The sequence below is a fragment of the Chiloscyllium punctatum genome, chromosome 35 (assembly GCF_047496795.1).
Source record: "Chiloscyllium punctatum isolate Juve2018m chromosome 35, sChiPun1.3, whole genome shotgun sequence".
Classification (NCBI taxonomy): Eukaryota; Metazoa; Chordata; class Chondrichthyes; order Orectolobiformes; family Hemiscylliidae; genus Chiloscyllium; species Chiloscyllium punctatum.
The window spans coordinates 8530490-8558329 of record NC_092773.1 but is presented as its reverse complement, the minus strand read 5'-3'; the positions used below and the strand labels follow the sequence as shown (position 1 = coordinate 8558329).

The window sequence follows — 27840 nt, the reverse complement described above, 5'->3', positions numbered from 1 at the left end:
TATTAACTTGTACTTTGCTGAAGGTTTTGACATGGACAATCAGAATCCACTTGGCGACCAATCAGCCCTCTCCTCTTGACTGGTACAAATGGTTTTTTACTCTTCAATTGATAAAATGTTCATTCTGGATCGCTATAAAAGGCAATTAATTAATGCTACTCCCCTGCAATTTTCTCATCGATCTGCAATCTTTTCTCTTTTCAAGTACTTATCCAATGATGTTGAAACCATATTCTTGACTTCACTACTCTCAACATCCGCTACACTGGAGATACAATTCAGGTCCCCATCTCCCTGCTCAGAGTTTAAACCTTCCTGAAGAGCACTAGCAAATCCCCCCCCCCCACCCGCCCCCCTCCAGGATGTTGGTACCCCTCTGGAGCGTATATTTTCAAGGAGAAAATCTTTGAGAAATGTTGTTTGGGCACTTTGAACTGCCAGCCGCTGTCACATATGCAGCATCTTCCCTCATCCTAACTTGAACCCTTTCGCTCAGAAATGAATGGTGAAAATTCCCATTTCTCACCTGTGTTTAGTTGCAGAGGGACCCAATGAAGAACCAGCCACCATCACCCCAAATTGACCGAAGCATGTTCGCCCAAATCTCAGACTTGTTTTTCTGAACGACCAAATGCTCAGCCTCCCTTGTCAGTCAGTTGGAGGATTAAACTCAACTCGACCCTCTTGCTGACTGCAGCTGAATACCAGGATCTGTTTCCAGTTGCTAAGCTGCATTCCCACCTTCCCATCTATTCTTAACTTGAAAGTACATCACTGAAGTGGACAGGATAAAATAAAAAGATAGCAAGTTTGTTCTTTTCATGTTAGTGTAGAATTAAATCCTAAAAGTAACAGTTTAAAATGCCTTTATACCAGTCAGGAAAGGTATAATATTGATTATTTCGTCTTTTGAAGACAGTATCCCTGACTTCATTCTGACTTGACATAAAAAGCTGAACCATAACACAGTGACTCACCATGAGTAGTGTCAAGGGCAACATTAATAAAATGGTGACATACTCTCCCTAGTCGATTGTGTCTTTTTAATTAATGAACATGTGCAGAAGGAAAGACTTTCATTTTCATATCACAATGCTTTCTAACCCATGCCGTAGCTATTGAATTGTAGTCACGGTTGGCAACAAGGGAGATAATTAACATGGACAAAACTGCCAGTGTAATGATGATTGTCTCATCTCTTCTGAAATGTTGCACGAGGAAGCAGTGTTCTCCAACTGCTGCCTGCTCTTTGAAGGAGTGCGATGGAATTTTCTCAGGCCACCTGGCTATGGGCCGGGTGCTGGCAGGTCGGACTAGATTGGGTTGGGATATCTGGTCGGCATGGATGGGTTGGACCGAAGGGTCTGTTTCCATGCTGTACATCTCTATGACTCTATGACACCTGAGAGGGAAAATAGAGCCCCAGTCTAATGTTTCGCGTAAACTGACATTTGCAACAGTGCAGCACGCCCTCCCACCAAGCTCTCGCTATCCTGCACCAGCTATTGATGAATTGATCCCAGGCATCATCTGAGAGCTGCCCTTGGACTTTCCCTCTGCATACTGTCTGCTGAGGGTGGAGTTTAGTCTGTGTGCTCTCACTCCGAGTGCAGTGTGTGTCTGAGTGATTCAGTGATAAGCCTACTCAGTGATAAGCCTGGTTTGACCTTTACATGTTCCTGATGTTAATTGGTGGACAAGCTTCCCACTTCCTGGGCCCTCAACCTGTTATCTCAACACCTCTCGTATCTCTTTTTAAGCTGTGCCTTGAAGTTGGCCTCTTGGACCAAGCTTTGGGTTACATGTCACACTGAATTTCATATCTTGTTTAACAACTGCTTCTGTGAAGCATCGTGAGGCACTTTACTATGCTCCAGGTGCTAGTTAAACGTGGGTTGTTGGGACCACAGGCACCATCTCGGCAGTCTGTGTCCCACTGGCTATGTCTGTTATTTTTGAGTCTGTACATCAGTAAGTGAGGGTTTCCTCTGTGTTCCAAGTCTGCAGTTATTTAGGATTGATGAGTAGTACATTCTTTATGAGCCTGCCCTGGAGTGTTCATTTCATTCAGCGAAGGGAAACATAATGAGACAGTCATCACATGTTGGCTGCTGTCCAATGTATTTCATCATTGCTCTTTTACTTCAAATTCCACCTCCAGTCCAAGAGTTGTGACAGAGTTACCTCCGGTCCTCCCTCACTTTGGTTTCAATGGTTTCTCCAGAAGTGAGTCACATTTAATCTTTACAAAGTGGATTGATATTTGAAAATTAAACAAGAATATAAAGTCAAAACCAAAAAAAAACAAACTGATATCATGCTTCTTCAGGAAATAAACCTTGGACTTAAAGGCCAATGGGTAGGTTCCTTTCAGGGAACTTCTGTGAGGAAACTTTGCCCATGTGTAGGTGTTCCTGAAGAGGACACAGTCAGCAAAAGTAATCCAAAATCAGAGATCAGAATCCACATCAGGCAGCTAGGGGAATTCATTGAATTTCAGAGAAGGAGTAGTCTTCTCCATGCTGTCAGTAAATCATTTCTTTCGGATGGATGCGCAGTGACAGGGCTTGCCTGATGAATTATCCTCAGTTAGTGGAAACAGATTGACCCCGGAAGTGGTCTGGGCGCTATTGCAGACATTTGCTGTCCTTCCAGTTTTCAGCTGCCAGACACCTTCACGTTGACCTAACAATACAGGTCTCAAATTGTTTCACAAATCAGAATTAAGGAGTGCAATTTGCTCATACCATTTGGGCTGTATTGCTCAATGGTTTCTTGGAATTTTTCTATGATTTCACACAAAATAGGTTTGTGTTTAGCAACTGATGATTTGAGCAAAGCCACGCAAATGGAGTAGGTAAAGCTGTTTGTACTTGTTCCTCTGAGTTTTTGCCAAGAATGAATATGTATCAACATTTCTGGTCAATACAGCATTGATTTACTGCTCTTCTTGCACCGTGTTTGAGGGTTGAAATGGGAATGTGGTTCAATTTCTGACCCTGCAGTTTTGACACTGGTGAGGTAAAAGAGGAATAGAATGGGTTATCTGATCACATTTTGAGTATTCTGTTTTTGGTTGCTTTGCCATCATGTTTGCTCCATGTTAACATATGACTGTGGTAAGAGATTGGATCCTTCAATCCAATTCCCCCATGACTGCTGGGTCCCGACTTGTAATCGGAACTGAGCCAGGTGTAACCAGGCCCTGGTCAGAAGTTTGGTTCAAAGACTAATCCATCAATTGTGCTCCCTACCCCACTTGAGGGATGGGGAAGGTTTTCTGTCTCTTGTCTGGCTCTCACTCTGGCTGTTACTTTCTCTGTCTTTCTTCGTCATCCAGCCACCTGAGCGAATAGTCCTTTATGGAACACACCATTCCTGGCCAAACAACCCAACGACTTTGCAAATGTGTTGAGGGAAATAAATGTTTGCTGTTCGTGCAGTGTGGTTGTTATGTGACTCCAGACTCTCAGCAGTGTGATTGGCTGTCACCTGCCTGCTGAAATGACCCTGCACATCTCTTAGTTGAAGCAACTGTGTAATTGTGTACAGTAATCACAAAAACTTCAGTCGTTCAAGAGGGGATTTCACTGCCGTCTTTGCAAGGATGTCTGAATTCATTTTGAAATAGAGGTTGCTCCTTCTGAGAAGCTGACATCCCTGTTCAGGCAACTGCTCGTCAAACTTACCTCTGCACTAAATTCTTCCTTTGTCATTGTGTGAATTCATTCCAGAGGTTGTGTAATTTTACAACGGCAGCAGCTTAGATGACTTGGGGTAGGCTGGAATGTGATGGAAACATGAAAATAAAAAATATGAAAGTGGAATTATTGAGTTTTAAATTGCTGATTTCATAACCACAAACAGGTATGAATTAGTCCCGGCTAATACTTTCAGCCGATGTGGAATATATGTCTGTTATAAGGATCACCTGAGTGGGAAAACAGAGTAAATTGTTCCTTCCACTGCAATGTTTTGTCTGTTATAGATATCTGTCAAGTATCTGCAACAATTTTTTTTTTATTCCTTTATGAGATGGAAGAGGGAGTCGAAGGGTGGGTCAGTAAATTTGCAGATGATACGAAGATTGGTGGAGTTGTGGAGAGTGAGGAGGGCTGTTTTCGGCTGCAAAGGGACTTAGATATGATGCAGAGCTGGGCTGAGGAGTGGCAGATGGAGTTCAACCCTGCCAAGTGTCAGGTTGTCCATTTTGGAAGGACAAATAAGAATGCGGAATACAGGGTTAACGGTAGGATTCTTAGTAAGGTGGAGGAGCAAAGGTATCTTGGGGTCTATGTTCATAGATCTTTGAAAGTTGCCACTCAGGTGGATGGAGCTTGTAAGAAGGCCTATAGTGTATTAGCGTTCATTAGCAGAGGGATTGAATTCAAGAGTCGTGAGGTGATGTTGCAGCTGTATAGGACCTTGGTAAGGCCATATTTGGAGTACTGCGTGCAGTTCTGGTTGCCTCAGTTTAGGAAAGATGTGGAAGCTTTGGAGAGGGTGCAGAGGAGATTTACCAGGATGTTGCGTGGAATGGAGAATAGGTAGTACGAGGATAGGTTGAGAGTGCTAGGCCGTTTCTCATTGGAACGGCGAAGGATGAGGGGTGACTTGATCGAGGTTTATAAGATGATCAGGGGAATAGATAGAGTAGACAGTCAGAGACTTTTTCCCCGGGTACAACAGAGTGTTACAAGGGGACATAAATTTAAGGTGAAGGGTGGAAGGTATAGGGGAGATGTCAGGGCTAGGTTCTTTACCCAGAGAGTGGTGGGGGCATGGAATGCGCTGCCTGTGGGAGTGGCAGAGTCAGAATCATTGGTGACCTTTAAGCGGCAATTGGATAGGTACTTGGATAGGTGCTTAAGCTAGGACAAATGTTCGGCACAACATTGTGGGCTGAAGGGCCTGTTCTGTGCTGTATTGTTCTATGTTCGATGAGATAGGGGTGTTACTGGCTGGCCAGTATTTGTAACTTTTGCCCAGTTAGCCTTGACAAGGTGTGGTGAGCTGCCTTCCTGAACCACTGCTATCCATGTGCTGCAAGTTAAACCACACTGGAAGATCTAGTGACGCTGAAGGAATGATGATTTCTTTCCAAGTCTACACTGCTGAAAGTAAAGACAAAAAGACAGAAAAAAAGACATGGCCAGTAATCGAGTCTGTTATCGTAATGGATGACAGAGCTCTTGGCCTTCAGTTGTTGAACTCACTGCTGACTCCTGAAGGCTGTCAGGTGTCTCAGTGGGAAATGAGATGCTCTTGCAGCTTGTGTTGCACTTTGTTGGAACACTTCAGGCCCATGATGGAAATCTTAACATTGAGCAAGACCGAGCAATTGGAGAATCAGACTCTGTCTTTCAACCCTCTTGTCAAATAAAACAAATCCAAGCCCTTGTCTGGTTGGCTGTGCACTCAGCAAAACAGACCTGTTTTCCTCTTTTCTCATTTGTCATTTACACCTATCTTCTATCTCAATCTTTCCTTTACCACCATTAACACTCCCTTTGTCTTTTACTCTGTTGACCCTCACCCCCTGTTCCACTTGTCCTCCACTCCATCGGCCTATAGTATAAAAATCACTATTTCCCAGCTCCTTCCAGCACTGAGGAAGTGACATTGGACTTGAAGCATTAATTATGTTTTTCACTCCACTGATTGTGCAAGAGTCGTTTAGTTTCACCAGCATTTTCTGTCTTTATTTCTGATTTCCAGTGTCTGCAGTATTTTATGATTGTCTCAGTGAATCAGTGTGTTTGGTTTGTTTTTTTTTAACAACCTAATTAGACTGTATTGCAACCTTTTCTGACTTGGGTATTTATACTTGCAGGTCTGGTTTTTCGCTGTGCATTTTTTAGATTATTATTTTCCGAATAATTTGTCACCACTTGGTTCTCTTCCAAAAATGTAATACCTTGCAATTAGCAACTTTGAACTAATATTCCAATGATTCCCATTCTACACGTTTATTCATGTCATCTTGGAATCTTTTGAAATGTTCTGTGTTTTGATTATTGCCCCAAACATTTTGGTGAGAGGTTGCAGTTTGAATCATATGCCTCTTGCTTAACAGTGCAGGTAGATAACATTTTCTTCACACACTCACATTTGTTGCCTCATCTTTTTGTTTGTGTGCGTGGTATTTACACGTGAATAGCTTTAACTTCTGATTGGTTGACAATGCAAAGGGGCGCTGAAGGCAAGTTGGTCGCAAGCCTTGGTTATCCAGTCAGTCCCAAACTCTTGAGGGTGTGGGCTGGCTTTACCTTTGGGAGTCGGTGGTCTTGGACACAAACCACTTTGTTGATTTATGTTGGTACTGGACCACAAAACTCTTGCAGACCCCATGAATACAAGCCGCCTTTGAATGACATAACCTTTCTGTAAGCCCAACCATCTGCTGGCTTTTCTGCCACTCCTTTGGATCATGGAACCAGGGTGTGTAAGTGGCATTGAGGGGCGGCACGGTGGCTCAGTGGTTAGCACTGCTGCCTCATAGCGCCAGCGTCCCAGGTTCGATTCCTGCCTCGGGCGACTGTCTGTGTGGAGTTTACATGCTCTCCCCGTGTCTGTGTGGGTTTCCTCTGGGTGCTCCGGTTTCCTTCCACAATCCAAAGATGTGCAGGTTAGGTGAATTGGCCATGCTAAATTACCCGTAGTGTTAGGTGCATTCATCGGGGCTAAATGTGGGGGAATGGGTCTGGGTGGATTACTCTTAAGCAGGTTGGTGTGGACTTGTTGGGCTGAGGGGTCTGTTTCCATACTGTCGCGAATTTAAAAAAGATAGTGAACAGCAGAACAAGCTCCAGAGGCTACATAGCCTTCACCTGAGAGAATGTTTCTTTTCCTGCCGTGAATATTCCAAGTTGACAGCTGCTCCTGGAAAATCTTGTTCCACATTGTTTTGCTTATTCATTGTTCTTCCATGTTTCCCTTTCCTACTCAGCTGCCAATTGTGCTGCTTGCCATAGTGTTCTGGAGTCTTGCATTCTAGACATGACTGGGCCAACACACATGGGCTTCCGTGCCATTGCATTGTATCTTTTATCTCCCTTTATTGGACCTGTCCGGCTGATCGGAAGTATCTTTGATGCTGACGGTGAGGAGATTCTTGTCTCCTCTTTCTCAATGGCCAAGTTTCACTGTGTAGAGCAAATAAACCGTTTCAAACATCCAGTATATTTTGGCTGCACACACAGATATTTGATTAGAGCATTGGTAATTTATCTCCATGTCTCTTCATCCTTGTTTGTGTGACTGTTTAGTCAACTCCCAGCTTCTTACTGAATTATTTCAAAGGGAGTTTCATTTGCTGTTTGATCCTCCATTCATTTTGTCATTCCAAGTGAATCTGTTCTTGCGTTTGAGGCACGGTGACCTTTTGCCCATCTCTGACTGACAAACTGTGCTTGCCTGAAAATCCAGCCTGCCTACATAGCTGTTTTGGCTTTCCACATACTGAGTCTTCCTTTGAGTTTGGAGATTAGCTGATATCGGCGACTTCCTAAATACGCGTCTCTGTACAATCTGATGTTTGTTTACAGTTCCCAGCCATTTCCTGTTGATTACAAGTTAATCAGTCTGCTTCTTCATTTTGTCATCTGCAGATCTCCTTGATCTCTTTATGGATGTTCTTGCTTGCGTCCCTCCTGCCACAAGGTTATTAAATGAGCAGAAGCTGCACAAGAATTTGTGTGCTGACTTACTGTGCCGTACTCAATTTTTTTCTGCAATTGGTTTTATCTGCAGCCTTGACATTCCATAGACACATTCACTGTCACATATACAGGGCAGCTTTTGAACTTTAAAAGACTGTATCTCTCTGACTTAACTGGGTTCCATTTTATCATTATTTGCTCTTGAGCTGATGACAAAATGAATATTCACAAATCAACCTTGTTCTCTCAATTTTGATCAGTTATACTCTTGTTTGTTGGTTTGGGTAAGGATGCTATTTGACCTTTTATACTGGCCGGTTCACTTGGTACAAAGAACACGTGTGAAGTTAGGGCAAATGAAGGCAAATGATATGTTGGCTGCAATTACAGAAGGGTTTGAGTACAGGACCAAAGTTGCACTGCAGTTGGGTTATTGTGTGCAGTTTGGCCTTTTGACCCAAGGAGAGACATATTGAGACAGAGGGAGTGAAATATAGGTTGACTCAACCGATTCCTGGGATGGCGGGACTATCTTATGAGGAGAGATTGAGGTGAATCCTCAGAGTAAAGGGTATTCTATTGAACATTGAAATGAGGAGGAATTTCTTCACCCAGAGAGTGGTGAGCCTTTGGGCTGTGCAGTTCCAGTCATGGTGTCGATTTGAAACATGGATTGCTGTCACTGTAGGTATGGAAAACATCAGGGACATGGGAAATGATGTTGAGGTGGAACATCAGCCACAATGTTGTTGAAAGGTAGAGCAGTCAGGAGTGACTGATCAGCCCACTCCTTTGCTATTGATGTGTGCTGACAGTAACCTGTTTCCACACTGAGGGGTTATCAGTAACACTCTAAGAGTAGCTGCTTAGATTTGGAGTCACTCAAAAAATTTGGAATGGGATCGATCATTTTTGTTTGGTCAGGTAGTTAGGCGGTATGAACCCCATATAGAAAAATGAGCTGAGAGAGATCATTTGCTGAGCTTCACCAGGTGAGAGTGGCCGACAATGAAAGGCTGGGAAAGGTGAGCTGAAATGTGTTGGTGTTTAGAACAACAAGAGGTCATGTGTCTGAGCTTGTGAGCATTCTATAGAGGCTTGATGGAGTTAACACTGAGATTGGTTTCCCTGGCTGGGAAATTGAGAACACAGGGATCCTGTCTGAGGATAAAGGATAGTCACTGATGTCTCCGATAGGGAGGAATTAACACATGCTCACACACACTCTCACTCTTACTTCTCCGCCCCGAGCAATGTGTGCATTCCCTCACTGAATATATTTAAGGCTGGGGTAAACAGAGTTTCAGGCCCTCTGGGAACTGAGGGAGACGTCAGGAAAGCAGGTTTGTTGCAAAATCTCCAGTAATTGTACTGGTTGGCAGATCAGGCTTAAGAAATGGAATGCTCCTGCTTTCATGTAAGTGGAATGGTACAGTTTGCTTTGAGGTGCTGAACAGCTTCCTTCCTCATGCTCTGAAATTAGCAAAGGAGGCTGAGCATAATTAATTTGTTCACTTTATTTCGAACGCTCTGCATGTTCGGGTGCAAAGCCTTTTTAACATTGCTTGTCCCTTTCCCGCTTCTTTTTTACTGTGGCCTTGTCTGACTCTGGCCTTTGAAGCCTCTGCCTTTCACGACCCCAGCCTCAAATATATTCATATTGGGTTATAGTCCAGTGGGTTTATTTGAAATCATAAGCTGCCAGAGTGTAGCTCCTTCATCAGGTGAAGTCACTTCCGGGATCTTTTTTCACTGCAGCGCAGGATATTGAGGGGTGACCTTAAAGAAGGGTCCAGATAAGGTGAATGACAGGTGTCTTTTCCCTATGACGGGGGATTTCAAGACTTGGAGGGGGATACTTTAAAGGTGAGAGCAAAAAGCTTTAAACGAGACACGAGGGGCAACTTTTTTTACACAGCGAGTGATTTGTGTGTGGAATGAACTTCCAAAGGAAGTGTTGGATGTGGGGACAGTTAGAGCATTTAAAAGACATTTGGATAAGCACATGAATATGCAAGGTTTAGAGGGATATGGGCCAGGAGCAGGCAGGTGGGACGAGTTTACTTTGGGATTTTGGTCAGCATGGACTGGTTGGGCCAAAGGGTCTGCTTCTGTGCTCTTTAACTCTGAGTTGCAGCCTTCAGTGTGAGCACCTCCCTCTACGTGCTCTCCATGATTCTGTCAGCTCAGCGGATGCTGCACAAATTGTCCAGCCTTCGCTGCAACTCTGAAACACAGCCTCCCAGGCGCTGCAGCTGGAGACACTTCCTGCACACATGCTGGTCCCAGACCCTGGATATATTCCCAGTTTCCCATGTGGAGCAGGGTGAGCACACCATGATTTTGAACTCTTCTACCCTTTTAAATTGAGCCTTTTGGAAGATGGTTAAGACCAAATAATATTCATTTCTCCTGGGCCCTTCTTTCCTGTGTCTTGTTACTACAGAATACAACCCTGAGAAAGTACAAACTAAACTAAGACCTTACAAAGTATTAGTGATACAAGTCACTATTTCCTAATCAGCTCTGTCCTTTGGCCTGTACTTCTGCAGCAGGATGAGACACTGTTTCTTCTGGATCTGTGCTGTTTCGCAAGTGATTTGTTTGTAATTGTCACTGATTTCTTGTTCCGACATCTCTCTCCATCCAATCAAGTTTTCACCCAGTTATCCCTTCACTGAACCACCATCTGTTCTCTCATTGCATTTGGTGACAGACATCCTTGAACAGAACAGTATGTGCATAGATGTTAACAGATAAATGCAGTGTATTACAGTGGTGCAGAAAGGGAAACCCGTTGTTATGGACCAGGCCAGACCACCCAAACGTTTCAAGAATTTAGCCCACGCCCTAACTTTGCTAGTTGTAGATGTAAGTTTGCTCGCTGAGCTGCAAGGTGCATTTTGAGATGTTTAATCACCATACTAGGTAAGATTAGATTAGATTCCCTACAGTATGGAAACAGGCTCTTCGGCCCAACCAGTCCACACCAACTCTCCGAAGAGTAACCCACCCAGACCCATTTCCCTCTGACTAATGCACCTAACACTATGGGTAATTTAGCATGGCCAATTCACCTGACCGACACATTTTTGGCCCGTGGGAGGAAACCGGAGCACCAAGAGGAAACCCAAGGAGGCACAGGGAGAATGTGCAAATTCCACACAGACAGTCGCCTGAGGTTGGAATTCAACTTGGGACCCTGGTGCTGTGAGGCAGCAGTGCCAACCACTGAGCCACCATGCTGACCCCAGTGATGTAATTTCCTCTTCTTTTTCTCAGGGGGTGGTAAATGGGATCCATGTCAATGTGTTTGTGGATATTCCAACAAGAACTCTGTCAACAAACAGATTGACTTGGATTCCATTTACTACCCCCTGAGAAAAAGACCAGGAAATGACATTGCCACAGGAAATGGCGTCACCACAGGAAATGACATCAGTGACCTAAAGAAACCCAAACACATAAATAGAAAGCGGGCTACACCACCACTGCTTCATCTGGAGGCTCACTGAAGATCTTACCTAGTATAGTGACGAAACGTTTGAAAATGAGCCTTCCAGTTCAGCGAGCAAATCTACATCCAGAACCTCAACCTGAGTGCCAAATCCTCTCAAAATTTGCTCGTTGTTTTAAGCAGATGCAGTGTGGATATTCCAGGAGACAATCAGCTGGTCAAACCACTTAGTTTTAAACAGAATAGAATTTATTTCCAAGAGTACCGAATGAAACACAAACCACAGAAAACAGAATACCGAGTAACTTAACCTCTCCGAAAACCCAACAGACGATCCCAATTTCATGACGCTGTTCCAAATACTTGCAATAATCCCCATAAGCAAAAGGTAAAACCAAACCTGGGGTCTTCCAGGAGACAGGTCAGAGAGAGAGAGTACCCAGCCTGGACCTACTCCTTTGGGTCCAGCAGCTTTTTCCACAATACTGCTAAAAACCCAAACCAAACCAGAGAGAAGCTGAGCTGGGAGAGCTGGCTGCTCCCCTTTCATTGTGCAAGGGTTTGTTCAACTTGAAAGCCTCTACCTGAGGCTTATCACATTGGCCCCAAAAACCCTTCAACCCCAAATGTCTTGGAGTCTGTGTCGTTTATGACCTCTCTGAAAAAATAGGACAAGATAATCTTGTGAAAGGAGCAACTTTGTCACACTGGTGCTGGTTATGTGTTGAGGTTTTATGTACTTATTCTGCTTCTCATGCCTGTGAACTCGAATTCCTTCATGAAAACTTGTCTAGGAAATCTAAAACCACAGTAGCAAATGCAGCACATCGATTAGCATTAAAATACAAATGAATTACCCAGTTGGAAATGGGTCTTCTCAGAATGAGCATGATCAAGAAGGAGAGTTGCAACAGTATTTAAAATGTACCATAATAACCTTTTCTATCTTCGTTCATGGAATGTGGGCATTGCTGACTGAACCAGCATTGATTGCTTATTCCTAATTCGCCTTGAGAAGGTGGTGTTGAGCTGCCTTCTTGAACCGCTGCAGTCCTGTTCCTGTTTGGAATGGACTTTCAGGATTTTGACTTAATGTCAGTGAGATACGTGGGCAATTCAGGATGCTGGGGGGGGTGGGGAGCTTGCAGTGGGTGGTGTTTCTGTGTATCTGTTAGCCTTGTCCTTCTCAGTGGTGTGGCTCTGGGCTTGGAAAGAGCTTTCACATGACCCTTGGTGAATTCCTGCAGAGCACCTTGTAGATGGTATGCACCGCTGCAAGTGAGTGTCAGTGGTGGACAGTGCACTATTGTAGTCCTTGTGTATCACAAAGCAGCCATCCATCAAGTGAGCTAACCAAGCCCAGTGTGCCATGGTTAAGGCCATAATTGGAGCACTTCATCAGCCTTTTCTTCAATTGTGTTTTCTTCTGTCATTACCAAGGTTCAGTAACGTCTTCCCAAGTCTCAACATGGCCGTGAAGAGACGAGAGCAGACTTTACAAGACTACAAAAGGTTACAGTCCAAAGTGGAGAAGTATGAAGAGAAGGATAAGTCTGGCCCTGTACTGGTGAAGCTTCACCAGGTAAGCTGAGACCTGCAGCCTTGAGGGGTTGCTGATGTTTGATGATGTACCAGATGTAATTTGGGCCCTGCAAGGTTCAGTCGTGAAGTGCAGATAGTTCCAACCACTTAAAGGGGGCTTTTGTGGGAAGGAAATAAGAGACTGATAACTTCACATGGACTTCTCTCTCCATGGCCAGACAAAAGTAAATTGCCTTTGAATCTAAAGATTGTTAGGGCATGTGTCCAACAAGGAGACTAGCTGCAATCCAGATCGTAGGATTACTACAGTGCAGACAGACGCCATTTTGCCCTTCAAGTCCATGCCTTCCCTCCAAAGAGCATCCCACCTCGACCCACCACCCCTTCTATCCCTGTTACCATGCTTTTCCCATGGTAATCCACCTAGCCTGTGGAAAGAAACCAAAGCAGCTAGAGGAAACCCAGGCAGGCAGAGGGGAATGTGTAAGCTCCACACAGACAGTCGCCCAAGGATGGAATCAAACACAGGTCCCGACCACTGTGAGGTAGCAGTGCTAACCATCGGCACTGTGCCACCTCAAGATGTGCAGACATGATGGGGTCCTCAACGGTTTTGTGGAACTGAAGCCCTTGATCCCACTCCCATGTCACTGAATGTTCTGCACTGCTGCTCAGTCTAGATTAGCAAGCTCTACCCTGGTGACCATCAGACCAAAGTATCTGACTGTCCGAAAACTGTCCAGAGCTATCAAGGGAGCTGCAATGCAGGGGCAAGGGATACCAGGAAAAAGGCCAAGAGTGAGCTGTGGAGATGAAAGCAGAGGGAAACAGCAGACACGAACAAAACACAAACCAGGGAGGTAATAGGCTGGGTAGTCTGTCTGAGAACCCAGCAAGTATGGAGGTACTTTCAGTTCAAGCAGGTAGCTCCTTCCAAGGCATGTGGTACAGTAGGAGGCCATTCTGTCATTTGTGTCTGTACTAGCTGAAGAATAGGCTTTGCGCAGCACCTTGGAGATTGCCCTCTGGAAGGTGCATGTCCAAGAATTAGGGTAAAATGATGGGTTTCTGTTTGTACCACCCTTGAGGGAGTGAATTTCAGACGTTCACAACTGTTGGGGTGAAAACATTTCTGTTCAACCCCTCCCTGATCCTTCTCCAAATCCCTCTCAATCTGGTTGCTGTCCTCTTTGTTCATGGAAGGAATGTCCTCCCTTATCTACTCCATATTGGCCCCCTCCTAACTTTATATAACACAGTGAAGTCTAAACAAGAGCTCAGCCTATCCAATCTTTCGAAAAGCTCATGGTCTTTGTTTGTGGAAACGCTCCAATAGATCTGTCATGTGATCATGTTCTGCTGAAATATGGAGATCAGAATTGTATACAATCCCCCAAGCCTTGCCTGAGTTTTGGACAGTTGGAGTATAATCTCCCCTCTCTCAGTTTACGTACCTTGGGCATCGAAAACAAAGCAAAATTCCAAATGTTGTAATGCCAAAGAAATGGGAGACAGATAACATTATGACAAAATTTTATTCCCAAAATAATGCTTAGCAATGATATCCCCTCTGTAACATGAGGCTACTTATCCAGGTTAATTAGAATTGAATGGAAGTTCCTCCTGATTATTTGAGTAAATTGATTCAGACAGAGCCCTTAAAGCTGACGACCTGAAATACATTACGAGGTTGAACTGTTTCAGCTCATCATATCTGTTTGTTTCTTTATTGTAATGCACACAAATATCTTCCTTGACAAATTTGTGTCTCTTGTTGGTGACGAAGTTGAGCACTCCTTAACGAGGCAATATGCTACTGAAGCTTTTTGGTGAGCATTGATCAGGACAGATGCAAGAGTGCCAAGTTTCAAGGGGGCAGCGATTTATACTGCATGGGGAAAGGGTGCTGATGGCTCATCGACTGGTATGTTGCCATGCAGAGTGCACCAGGGAATTGTTGGCCATCGATGAATGAGGGAAAAACTGCTTTTGAAATGTGATATTCTTGCGTTTGTGCTGATGAGTACACAATGAATAGATTGGGCAGCATGCCTGTTGATAAGGTCAGCAACAACATGTGTGTCTGCCTCTTGCTAAGCCATGATGCCATTTCTATTTTTCGTATAATTGACACGCTTCATGTCTAAAAAATACATGGTTCCATGACTTGACTGTGGTTTTTCTTCGACCGTGTTCCTCATTGATGTTGAGAATGGCTTTCAAACTTGAAGCAGGTTCAGCTGAATTTGACAATGTGACATTCACTTTCTCCTCCGTTGTTCACAGATATTTCCAGTTTCTGTTCCTCAGAGTCAGTTTAAAATTTGGGACAAAACCCCAAGATCACATGTCTTTGGTATTTTCATTTCCTAGGCGAGAGAGGAGCTGAAGCCAGTCCGTGAGGATTTCGAAGCCAAAAACAAGCAGCTGCTTGAAGAGATGCCAAAATTTTACAACAGCCGCATTGATTATTTCCAGCCAAGCTTTGAAGCACTGATTCGTGCCCAGGTATGCACCTTGCCTTGTCTTTTCTACACTCTCAACACTATTTCTTTACTGTGAATTGGTCACGAGTTGCTTGGAATAAGCAGTGCCTTGTCCAGCAGGAGAATGGATTCTCAGTTCCCTGCTTTTGTTTCACAGGATCTGCGTATGTCCTCTTGCTTAGAGAGGTTTGAGTGCTTTGTGTGATAGTTCAGCCTGATGTGCTTCACGTGTAGGCTTGCTATAACCCTTCCTCAACCCAAAGACTTGGCTTCACATTCCAAATAGTCTACACCTGCTCCGAATTCTTGTGCTTGCCTCAGCTGAACATTTGAGTGGACCACAGCATTTCTGAGAATGAAAATATTAACCTGCTGGTTGAATCTCATATTATTTTGGAATGTGGGGAAATAGATGGTGCCATCTTGAAAAATGTCCATATTACAGAGGAGGAAGTGCTGGATGTCTTGAAACGCGTAAAAATGGATAAATCCCCAGGACCTCATCAGGTGTACCCTCGAATTCTGTGGGAAGCTAGAGAAGTGATTGCTGGGCCCCTTGCTGAGATATTTGTATCATCGATAGTTACAGGTGAGGTGCTGGAAGGCTGGAGGTTGGCTAACGTGGTGCACACTAGGAAAGGTGGTAAGAACAAGCCAGAGAACAAAGGAGCGGTGAGCCTGACATGGGTGGTGGGCAAGTTGTTGGAGAGAATCCGAAAGGACAGGGCAAGGACTGATTCGGGATAGTCAACATGGCTTTGTGCATGGGAAATCATGTCTTACAAACTTGATTGAGTTTTTTGAGGAAGTGACAAAGAGAATTGATGAGGGCAGAGCGGTAGATGTGGTCTATATGGACTTCAGTAAGGCGTTCGACAAGGTTCCCCATGGGAGCCTGATTAGCAAGGTTAGAGCTCACGGAATACAGGGAGAACTAGCCATTTGCACACAGAACTGGCTCAAAGGTAGAAGACAGAGGGTGGTGGTGGAGGGTTGTTTTTCAGACTGGAGGCCTGTGACTAGTGGAGTGACACAAGGATCGGTGCTGGGTCCTCTACTTTTTGTTATTTATAGAAATGATTTGGATGTGAGGATAAGAGGTACAAATTGGAGGTATAGTGGACAGCGAAGAGACTTACCTCAGATTGCAACAGGATCTGGACCAGATGGGCCAATGGGCTGAGAAGTGGCAGATGGAGTTTAATTCAGATAAATGCGAGGTGCTGCATTTTGGGAAAGCAAATCTTAACAAGACGTATACACTTCATGGTAAGGTCCAAGGAAGTGTTGCTGAACAAAGAGACCTTGGAGTGCAGGTTCATAGCTCCTTGAAAGTGGAGTCGCAGGTAGATACGATAGTGAAGGCAGCGTTTGGTATGCTTTCCTTTATTGGTCAGAGTATTGAGTACAGGAGTTGGGAGGTCATGTTGCGGCTGTACAAGACATCGGTTAGGCCACTGTTGGAATGTTGCATGCAATTCTGGTCTCCTTCCTATCGGAAGGATGTTGTGAAACTTAAAAGGGTTCAGAAAAGATTTACAACAATGTTGCCTGGGTTGGAGGGTTTGAGCTATAGGGAGAGGTTGATGGGCTGGGGCTGTTTTACCTGGAGCGTTGAGGGGCGACCTCTTAGAGGTTTATAAAATCATGAAGAGCATGGATAGGATAAATAGACAAAGTCTTTTCCCTGGGGTGAGGGAGTCCAGAACTAGAGGGCATAGGTTTAGGGTGAGAGGGGAAAGATATAAAAGGGACCGAAGGGGCAACTTTTTCATGCAAAGGGTGGTACGTGTATGGAATGAGCTGCCAGAGGAAGTGGTGGAGGTTGATACAATGACAACATTTAAAAGGCATCTGGGTACATGAATGGGGCGGGTTTGGAGGGATATGGGCCGAGTGTTGGCTGGTGGGACGAGATTGGGTTGGGATATCTGGTCGGCATGGACACGTTGGACCGAAGGGTCTGTTTCCTTGCCGTACATCTCTATGACTATATTTTGTCGGGATCTTATACTGTCTCACTTTGATGACTGAGCAGCTGTGGGTTTGCACAACTTTGAATCTCACCCTGTGGGTGGATTGTTTCAGTTTCAGAGAGCTGGCATGAATTCAGTGGGCTGAGAGGTCTCTTTTTATGCTGTAAATGACTCTGGCTGTCTCATAAATGAGAAGGTAATTTGCTTCATCTTAATGGTTGCATGTTGCAAACAGTGTTCAGTTTTTCAGAATACATTGTGGAATTGATCAGTCTGTAACTGTTGGATAGATGTTTGCTCCCAACCAGGGTGGATGGGATTATGTAATCTTCTAATTTGGATTCCGAACCTCCAGGAGTTGAAGGAACCTCATCATATCATTTCAGTGTATTATTATGGAAACGAAGGGGAATTTCCCCTGTTTTCTAGTTCTTGCAGAACCTGCTGTTCAATAGGTGCATCCCCTTGATGAGTATTTTTGTCTGGATTGTTTGAACTTTCGAATCATCTAATCATAAATTCTTCTGCGATTTGAACTTGTTACATATATGACGTGGGAAAACTCTTTCACCTTTCTCTGGGGAAGTATGTCAAATCTGTGTTCGTGTCCTGGTGCAGTGAGTTAGGTGTGTATTTCAACGATACTAGGGGATTACATTTCTGTTTTGGATGTCTTTGGTGTTTGAAGTGAAGGTTCTGTTTGAAACTGGCAGGCATGTTCAGCAGAACTTGTCTCATAGTTCAGAACCACAGCTATGGAAAGTTCCACAGGACATCCAAGTCATACAACTCTCATTCTTAAGTTAAACTCTGAAGTCAAATTCTTGAATTGTATTATTGTCCGCTCACTGAAGGCTGTGTGCAGGTTTGCATTCTTGGGAACTGTGCAGAAGTGAACTGACCTGAGGGAGTGACCGATCGCATTGCGAGAGCCACAGGATCAGGGAGAAATTTCATTGCCAAGAGGCATAGTGAAATCAAATCTGTGTGTCTTGGTCAGTGCACAAGGCTGCAGGGCAAGCATGTGAATCCAGTTGAAACCTAAGTACATGGATTGTACTGTGCCCTCTGGTCAGTTATTGCCAGACTCCCATTGATAATTTGTGGGCTAAAGATGGAGAGAGAAGCGTCAGCCATTGCTGCAGCTTGCTGTGAAGGAAGTCAGTTCCCAAAATTTCAGCGTTCCGAGCTTGAGCTGTGACTGCTGTATTGAACGCTCCAATTTAGTCATGTTGTTTGACTTGCAGCTTTTTCACCCCAGAGATTTCTTTCATCTTGCCTGATTAGCATATTGTTTAAAATCCCAATTAATTTTCTGCCACTTCTCGGTTTGATCATTATTTTGTCGTCTTGAGTTGCAAAATCCAGCAGCCAATCAATCCAAGTTTGACAAATTCCAGTTCGAGGAAGAATAGTCACAACTAATTTGGATCCTTTTCAAAAAGAAATCATTGCATCCCCAAAATGACCCGCACAGTCAGAGCAAAATCTTCCAAGCAACCTCCTTTGGAAGTGAGTCATTAATTTCAATCTTGTTTGCTGATTTCTGAAGTTGAAAGGTACATTTCTATCACACATGAGAAGAGCTACAATCTGACTGTGTTTTTGGCACAAAGTTCGAAGGAAAAAGCTTCTCATTATCCGTTCGCCAGAACCAACTGGCCTTCAAGATTATGAATCTCCAGCTGTTAATATTCTCTTCCTTTTTTCTCTCTCTCTCTCTCTCTCTCTCTCTCTCACACACATACTCTCACTCTCTCTGACTCATTCTCTCTCTCTCTCTCTCTCTCTCTCTCTCTCTCTCTCTCTCTCTCTCACACTCTCTCTCCCTCCCCCTCTCTCACACACGCCCACTCTCATTTTCTCTCTCTCTCTCTCTCTCTCTCTCTCTGTCTCTCTCTCTGGAGGGCAGTGCTTAGCAAAATGTCTCCTCTTGTCCTAAGTTGAAGTGGCCTGACAATGTGCTGTGTTGTTTCTGCAAACCCTGCCAAGTTAATGCCAAAGGTGGTGGGTTCAGGTTACATGGTTGAGGCTAGGATTCAATGCCCTGACTGTGGGGTTTGGAAGAACAGTACTCTGCCATGGGGTCTGTGGGTGCACCACTTATCTGGCTTATGCTAAAATGGCAAAATCATTGTCATTGTTCTGACTGTCATATACAGCAGAGAAACAAACCATTGTTTAATCTAGTCCATGATAGTGTTTAAGCACCAGTTAAGATTCCTCCCAGTATCAGGCAAAACGTATAATTTCATGGGTCTGCCTGCTCCAGGTATGTACCTTTTTTTGATATTGTAGAATTTGGAATTTTATAGATATTGAAGATGCTTAAACATTCAAGGTCCCACGATGTGTCCTCACACAGGCAGAATTTGAAGTGGGGAGGGGGTAAACTTTCCTGTTTTTCTTTGTGATGTTGAGAACACGGGTAAACCAAATCATGATTGAAAAGCATCTGAACAAAGAACAATACAGTATGTAAACAGGCCCTCCAGCCCACCAATCCTGTGCCGACTCCCAGTCCTTACTTAGACCCACTAGTTATTACCCAAATGTAGTTTCTATCCCCATTGGTCTTCTATTCACGTGTCTATCAAGAAACCATCTTCCGTGTGTAATTGACCAGAGCAAACCCCCTCAAGATACATTAAGAAAATAGTCTTGACCCGAACTTATTCTTATTTTAAATGTGAATGATATTTTGTTCTGGCTGCAATTCAATGGGTCAAATTCCCAGTCTTGAAGGAAAACACACTTTGTTTTTGCACTGGAATTAAAATACAGACAAATAAAAAGAAAAGAATTGGTTTCACTGCAACTCTAGTCAAATGCTTAACAAAATAATACATACATATTATATGAACAACTCCTAATTAACTGTTCCAATATAGTAACATTCTATAAACACACCTTTGGCAAAGGCAAGTTCAGGAAAATAGGTTACATGCAATTCCAGCAGCAGGAAGAGAGCCCCAGCCTTTAGCTGTAACACCTTCTCTGCATCCTCTCCACAGCATTCATTTCCTTGTGGTAGTGTGGTGACCAGCACTGCATGCAATATTCCAAATGTGGTCAAACTAAAGTGTTATACAGCTGCAACAGAACTTGCCAGCTTTCGTATTAAGTGCCCCAGCTGATGAAGGCAAGAATGCTATATGACCTCTTGGCTACCTTTTATCGACCTGTGTGGCTGTTTTCAGGAATCTGTGGACCTATACACCCAGATCCCTCTGTGTGTCAGTGCTTGTAAGGGTTCTGCCATTTATTGTCGAATTCACACTTGCATTTCTTCTTCCAAAATGTATTACCTTGCACTGGTCCAGATTCAACTCCATCTGTCATTTCTCTGCCCATGTCCTGCTGTATTCTTTGACAATCATCCTCACGATGTGTAACTCTGTCTATTTTGGTGTCATCCTCAAACGTCCTCATCAGACCACGTGCAATTTCTTCCAGATCATTTCTATATATTACAAGCAGCATATGTTTCGGCGCTGATCCCACGAGTTACTGACTTCCGTTCTGAAAAGCACCCTTTCTCCACTACTCTCTTTCTTCGATGACCAAGCAAGTTGTGTATCTATCTCCTTGGAGATAGTAAGGACTGCAGATGCTGGAAGTCAGAATCGATACAAAGTGGAGCTGGAAAGGCACAGCAGGACAGCCAGTCTCGGTAAAGCAGGAAAGTCGACATTTCGGGTCACGACCCTACATCAGGACTGATAAAGGATCCTGACCTGAAATGTCAAGTATCCTGCTCCTCCGATGCTGGCTGATCTACTGTGCCTTTACAGCTCCACTTCTGAGTGACTCCGTATCCATCCAGCCACCTCACCTCATCCCATAAGACTCTACCTTCTGTATCAGCCTACCATGTGGTAGCTTATCAAATACTTTACTGAAGTTCATGCAGACAACATCCACTGCCCTTCCCTTATCAATCATTCTTGTTATTGCCTCAAAAAACTCAATTAACTTAACCTTCCGTGCACAAACCCATGCTGCTTACCACTAACAAGACATAGTTTCAGAGTAATAGAAGCAGGAGGAGACCATTTGGCCCATCGAGCCTGTTCAGCCATTCATCAAGATTGTGGTTGATCTATCCATTGGCTCAGCTCCTGCTACCTGCATTATCCCCACAACCCTCAATTCCCCGACCAATCAAACACCCATCCAGCTGTCTCTTGAATATTTTTCATGAAGTTGCCTCTACTGCTTCCTTGGGCAGAGAATTCCATAGATTCACTACTCTCTGGGAAAGGCAGTTCCTCCTCATCTCTGTCCTAAGTCTACTTCCCCTAATCTTGAGACCATGTCCCTCGTCCTAGTCTCACCCACCCGCAGAAACAACTTGCCTGCCTCTATCTGAACTATCAGTTAGTTAGTTTTGAGAAGATTTGTAGCTCAAATTGAGCTTCTGGATGTACGCTTCATCTGGAGGCTCACTGAAGATATTACCTAGCGTGGTGACAAAACGTCTGAAACCAAACCTTCAGCTCAGCAAGCAAACCTGCAACCATTATCTATCTTTCTTAATTTTATATGTTTCTCTAAGATCCCCTCTCATTCTTCTAAATTCTAGTGATTACAGTCCCAGGCGGCTCAACCACTCCTCGTAACCCCTTCATTTCCAGGATCAACCTGGTGAACCTTCTCCACAGCCAGTATATCCTTCCTCAAGTAAGGAGGCCAGGACTGCGCACAGTTCTCACTAACACCTTGTACAATTGCAGGAGAACCTCGCTGCTCTTAAGTTCAATCCCTCAAGCAATGAAAGCTAATATTCCATTTGCCTTCCCGATTAGCTGCTGCACCTGCAGATCAACTTTTTGTGATTCCTGTCCAACCACCCCTAAGTCCCTCTGCCAAACAGCATGCTGCAATCATTCACCATTTATCTAATACTCTGACTAACCATTTTTACTACCAAAGTGGATAACCTCACCATTACCAACATTGTACTCCATCTGCCTGACCCTTGCCCACTCACTGCAGACCCTCCACATCCTCTGCACAGTTTGCCTTTCCACTCAATTCAGTGTCTTCAGCAAACTTGGATATGTTACACTCTGTCTCCTCTTCCAAATCATTTATACAAATCAGGAACAGTTGCGGGTCCAACACCGACCCATGCGGAACTCTGCTCACTGCTGGTTTCCAACTAGAGAAGCACCTATTTGTCCCAAGTCTCTGTTTTCTATTGGTTAACCAGTCCTTTATCCATGCTAGTACATTCCCCACAACTCCATGCCTTCTTATCTAATGGACGAGTCTTTTATGTGGCATCTTATCGAACGCCTTCTGAAAATCTAAGTACATAACATCCACCTGTTCCTCTCCATCTACTGCGCTTATAACATCCTCAAAGAACTCCAGTAAGTTTGTCAAACATGACTTTCCCTTCCTGATGGAACCCTTTCCATCCAGATGTCTCACGATTTCTTCTTTCATGATAGAAAGCATTTTCCCCAAGTATAGATGTTAAGCGAACTAGCCGACAGTTACGTTCCTTTTGCCTCCCCACCTTTTTTAAACAGTGGTGTGACGTATGCTGCCTTCCAGTCTGGCAGGATCTGCCCAGAGTCCAATCAACGAACACATCGACTCGAACTTCCATTTCTTTCAGCACCCTGGGATGCATTCCATCGGGACCAGGGGACTTATCTACCTTTAGCCCCTCATGTTTGCTCAACACTACCCCTAAAGTGATAACAATTGAATTGAGGTCCTCACCTCCCATCGGCTCCTCAACGTCATGCTCTAGCATGTCAGACACATCTTCCACTGTGAAGATTGACACAAAATAGTTATTCAAAGCCTTGGCCATTTCATCATTTTCCAAAATTAATTCCCCTTTCTCATCCTGCAAGGGACTCATGTCCACTTTAGCTACCCTTTTCGGTTTTATATATTTATCAAACCTTTTCCTCCTGTTTTTATTTTCTGTGCTAGTTTGCATTCATCATCTATCTTTCCTTTCTTTATTGCTTGCTTCATGGTTCTTTGTTGCTTTTTAAAGTTTTCCCAGTTTTCCTGTTTTCCCATTAATCTTGACCATTCATTTCTAAAAGTGAACAAATCCTGTCTCTCAGTACCTTCTCCAACAGTTTCCCTACCCACTGACATCAGGCTTACTAGCCCGTAGTTACCTGCATTATCCGTTTAGCTTCTTAAACAAAGGAACGATGTTGACCATTCTCCAGTCCTCCAGAATCTTGCCTGAGGGCAAAGATATCTGTTAAGGTTCCAGATAATTTCCCAACTTCCCCCACCCCCCCACCTTGTCTCTCACAGTATCCTGGGGATAGATCCCATCTGGCCATGGGAACTTGTCTGCCTTAATGCGTTTTAAGACACCCAACACTTCCTCCTTCAATATGTTGACCAGTCCAAGAGTATTCACACCTCTTTCCCTAATGTCAAATCCTTCATGTCACTCTCTGTGGTGAATAATGATGTAAAGTACTCATTCAGGATCTCACCCACTCCCTCTAGCTGTACACTTAACCTCCCTCCTTCATCGTTGAGTGGTCAAGCTCTTTCTTGCAGCCCTCTTGTTCCTAATGGATGTACAAAATACCTTGGGATTCTCCTTAACCTTGCTGGTCAAGGACATTTCATTGTCCATTTTCGCCCTTCTAACTCCCTGTTTGAGCTCCTTGCTACTTGCTCTATAGTTTTCAAGGAACAGCAAACTTGGTATGTTTTTAATTGTCCAGACCTTGGGTATGCTTGCTTTTTGACTAAGCTGAGAGTTTCCCCTGTCATGTACAGTTCCGGAATCCTGCAATTCCTGCCCTTCATTTCTGAATGAGCATGCTTGTCCTGTACTCGAATTAACTGGTCCTTTGAAGACTCCCACATGTCAAATGGGGATTTACCCTGAGCTGCTTTCAATCCACATTATCCAATGTTTGCCTAACTTGGTTATAGTTGGCCTTGCCCCAGGTTAACACCCCCATCCAAGGTAAAAGCAATGACTGCAGATGCTGGAAACCAGATTCTGGATTAGTGGTGCTGGAAGAACACAGCAGTTCAGGCAGCATCCAAGTAGCTTCGAAATCAATGTTTCGGGCAAAAGCCCTTCATCAGGAATAAGGTCTGCTGGTGTCCTTATGCAAAGTAGCCAAAAACGGATGGAATTCTGATCAGCTGATAAAGGGAGCAAGTGTTTCAAACTTTTTGAAGATCCCAGATGATGTTATTCCTGTTCTAAGTCAGATCCCAGACTGAAATCTGCCTTAGTAGATTTTATTTTCTTAATTTAGTGTGGTGATATTTTAGTGGAGCACACAAGGCTGAAGATTTGATCATGTTAATAGCTTCGTGTATTTTTCCTTCCCTTGCCATTAAACTCAGCAATCTGAGCGCAGTTCTGTGAATAGATCAGGAGGCCTTCTGGCACCTACTGGTTCAAAGAAATGGTTTTGAAAAGGTTGGCCCAGTTAATCCTTAATTGAATAAATCCTTAAATCACCAGTTTAAAATCAAAACTCTTTCATCAAAAATGTTTTGATGTGCATATGCATCTCACATTTTTCATTGCAGTATCCATATATTTTACAGACCAAGGGGCATGTCAGGAACATGTGAAAGATGGGTTTGAATCTCTAGCTGTGGACCATTGCTATGGAGCTGGGTGAAGGTGTAGGTACCTCTTATGTTGGATTTCTCTGGGCCTCTACTGGCCAGAAGACTAAGTGACCAGCAGTTTGTGCTGGTTAAAACCTGAGGCCATCAACCAAAGGCAGAAGGAAGCATGGGTGTTTCCTGCTTTTGGACTTGCTAAGGAAGAAAGCAATGAGCTGGTTCTTGAATATTGATGCCTTCAATTATGAAATGCTTCAGTGGAAGTAGTTTGCTGAACTAGATGCTTGTCGAAGGTCTGTAAACAATTCTATACCTCAGAATAGCAGGATTACTGAGAATAATCCAAGTGAATTTCTGAAAGCTGTGGCACATCTTGGTGCTCTCAAAGGAACTAAATGAGGCACAAAATCCTGTCATGAACATAGAACCGTTGTGTGCAATTAAATTCAGAATGAGCAGAGCTCTGTTGAGACTTTTAGGTTCAAAAACCTGTTTCCGATACATAAATGATGTTAAATTAACAGTGTGCTTTGTTTAATTCTGATGCAGCAAATATAAATGTGTGAAATCTTGTGCTTCACCTGTTTGAGACAATAGCTGTCTGTTTGGATTTCTCTTTTGGCATTAATACACTGTCTTGAGATAACCATTATCTAGCACACTGGTATGAACTATGAAATCTTTGATGTCCTCTGTTGGAAATACCTTCTCAAAAAGGGCAGCCATGACACTATGGAGCTCCAACAGTAGAGACCCTCTAACAGTGTGGCTCTCCCACAGTGGGGCATTCCGTTAGGACTGGACTTTGGACAGTGCAGCACTCATTCCAGTATGGACCTTCTGATAGTGTGGCACTCCCTCAGCACTGACCCCCCGACAGTGCAGCACTCCCTCAGTATTGACCCTCTGACAGTGCGGCTCTTCCTCAACACTGACCCCCCGACAGTGGGCCAATTGCTCAGTCCTGACTGTCGAACAGTGCTGTGGACGCCCCCTTTTAATTGGACTGAATTTTGTGGTATAGGCTCAGGAGCAATGACTACAAGCCCTGAGCTCCAAGCCACACAGTCCAGATGAGTTAGCGTGTTGTCAACAAATATCAAGTATTAAAAATATAGACAGGACTGTTTATGACGATGCTACTTTCAAAAGGCAGCTGAGGTATTTAGCTGTTGTCTTGCAAATTTAGATTGCGGAACGCTAACCATGAGCACTGCCTCTAATTCTTTGGAGCATGCTGTGTTACATCAGCTGTGCTCCCTGTAACATGTTCATCAAAGGTCAGAGAATAAACCTGTTTGGTTAATTTTGTGTGAAGCAAGTGGTTCAGATTATGAACAGTATTGGAGATCTGATTGAATGTGGTTTGAGATTTAGTGTTTGACTCCTGATCATTCAGCCTTGAGTATTCCTCCTGCACTTGAGTAGCAATGTTTCACCCCTCTGTATTTGATTTCTGACCAGTGTGTGTGGCAGGTTGATATGTTACTGCGCTGAAACATGTTCATGGTTGTGGTTCTTTCATGTCAATAACTTTAACTTTCCTAATGTTGGTTGCAACCTCCTTAGTTGAAATAGTGTGGATGGAGTAGTTTTTGTCAGGTGTGTCCAAGAAGGATTCCTGCCTCAATATGTAGATAGGCCGAAAAGAGGGGAGGCCATATTGGATTTGGTACTTAGCAACGAAGTAGGTCAGGTGTCCGATCGAGGAGAGCATTTCTGTGATAGTCACCATAACTCCCTCACCTTTACTATCATCTTGGGGAGGGATAGGAGCAGGCGGTATGAGAAAGTATTTAATTGGATGAAGAGGAAATACAATGCTATTAGGCAGGAACTGTGAGGCAAAAATTGGGAACAGATATTCTCAGGGAAATGCACTACAGAAATGTGGAGGTTGTTTAGGAAACACCTGCTGATCGTGCTGGATAGGTTTGTCCCACTGAGGCAAGGAAGGGATGGGAGGGTGAAAGAACCTTGGACGACAAGGGATGTGGAACACCGAGTCAAGAGAAAGAAAGAAGCTGACTTAAATTTGAGGAGACAAGGATCAGACAGGGCTCAAGAGGGTTACAAGGTAGCCAGGAAGGAACTGAAGAATGTACTTACGAGAGCTGGACGGGGCACATGAGAAAGCCTTGGTGGGTAGGATTCAGGAAAATCCTCAGGCATTCTACACTTATGTGAGGAGGATAGCCAGAGTGAGGGTAGGGCCAGTCAGGGATAGTGGGGGGAACTTGTGCCTGGAGTCACGGGAGGTGGAAAGGTCTTTAATGAATACTTTGCTTCAGTATTCACGACTGAGAGGGACCTTGTTGTTTGTGAGGACAGCGTAAAACAGGCTGATATACCCGAACAGGTTGATGTTAAGATGGAGGATATGCTGAAAATTTTGAAAAACGTGAGGATAGATAAGTCCATTGGGCCAGATGGGATACATCCAGGAAGCTAGGGAAGAGATTGCTGCACTTTTGACAATGATCTTTTCATCCTCACTGTCCACCAGAGATGACTGGAGGGCGGCAAATGTTAGTCCCAAGAAAGGGAATAGCGATAATCCTGGGAATTACAGACTAGTCAGTCTAGCATCAGTGGTAGGCATATTATTGGAGATGATTCTGAGAGACAGGATTTAAGATTACTTGAAAAACCCTAGTTTGATACGAGATAATCAACATGGCTTCATGAGGGGCAAATCATGCCTCACAAACCTCATTGAGTTCTTTAAGGGTGTGACAAAACACATTGATGACAGAGAGCAGTGGATGTGGTGTACATGGATTTTAGCAAGGTGTTTGATAAGATTCCCCATGGTCGGCTCATTCAGAAAGTAAGGAGGCATGGGATACAGGGAAACCTGGCTATCTGGATACAGAATTGGCTGGCCCATAGAAGGTGGTCGTAGGTGGAAAGTATTCAGCCTGAAGCTCGGCGACCAGTGGTGTTCCACAGGGATCGCTTCTGGGACTTAAGTTCTTTGTGATTTTTATAAATGACTTGGATGAGCAAGTGGAAGGGTGGATCAGTATGTTTGCCGGTGACATGAAGGTTGGTGGAGTGGTGGATAGTGTGGAAGGCTGTTGGAGGTTGCAACAGGACATTGACAGAATGTAGAACTGGGCTGA

At 44.0% G+C, this 27840-nt stretch overlaps 1 protein-coding gene across 2 annotated transcripts in view; it reads left to right on the top strand.

Annotated features, from left to right (window-relative positions):
• The window catches only part of bin3 (bridging integrator 3), a 133210-nt gene that overhangs the window by 69335 nt on the left and 36035 nt on the right, over positions 1 to 27840 (top strand). For both annotated transcript variants that reach the window (XM_072553905.1, XM_072553907.1), the window contains exons 7-8: positions 12559 to 12700; positions 15034 to 15168. In XM_072553905.1, coding sequence (XP_072410006.1) covers positions 12559 to 12700; positions 15034 to 15168 — 277 coding nt within the window. The remainder of the gene's footprint in view (positions 1 to 12558; positions 12701 to 15033; positions 15169 to 27840) is intronic.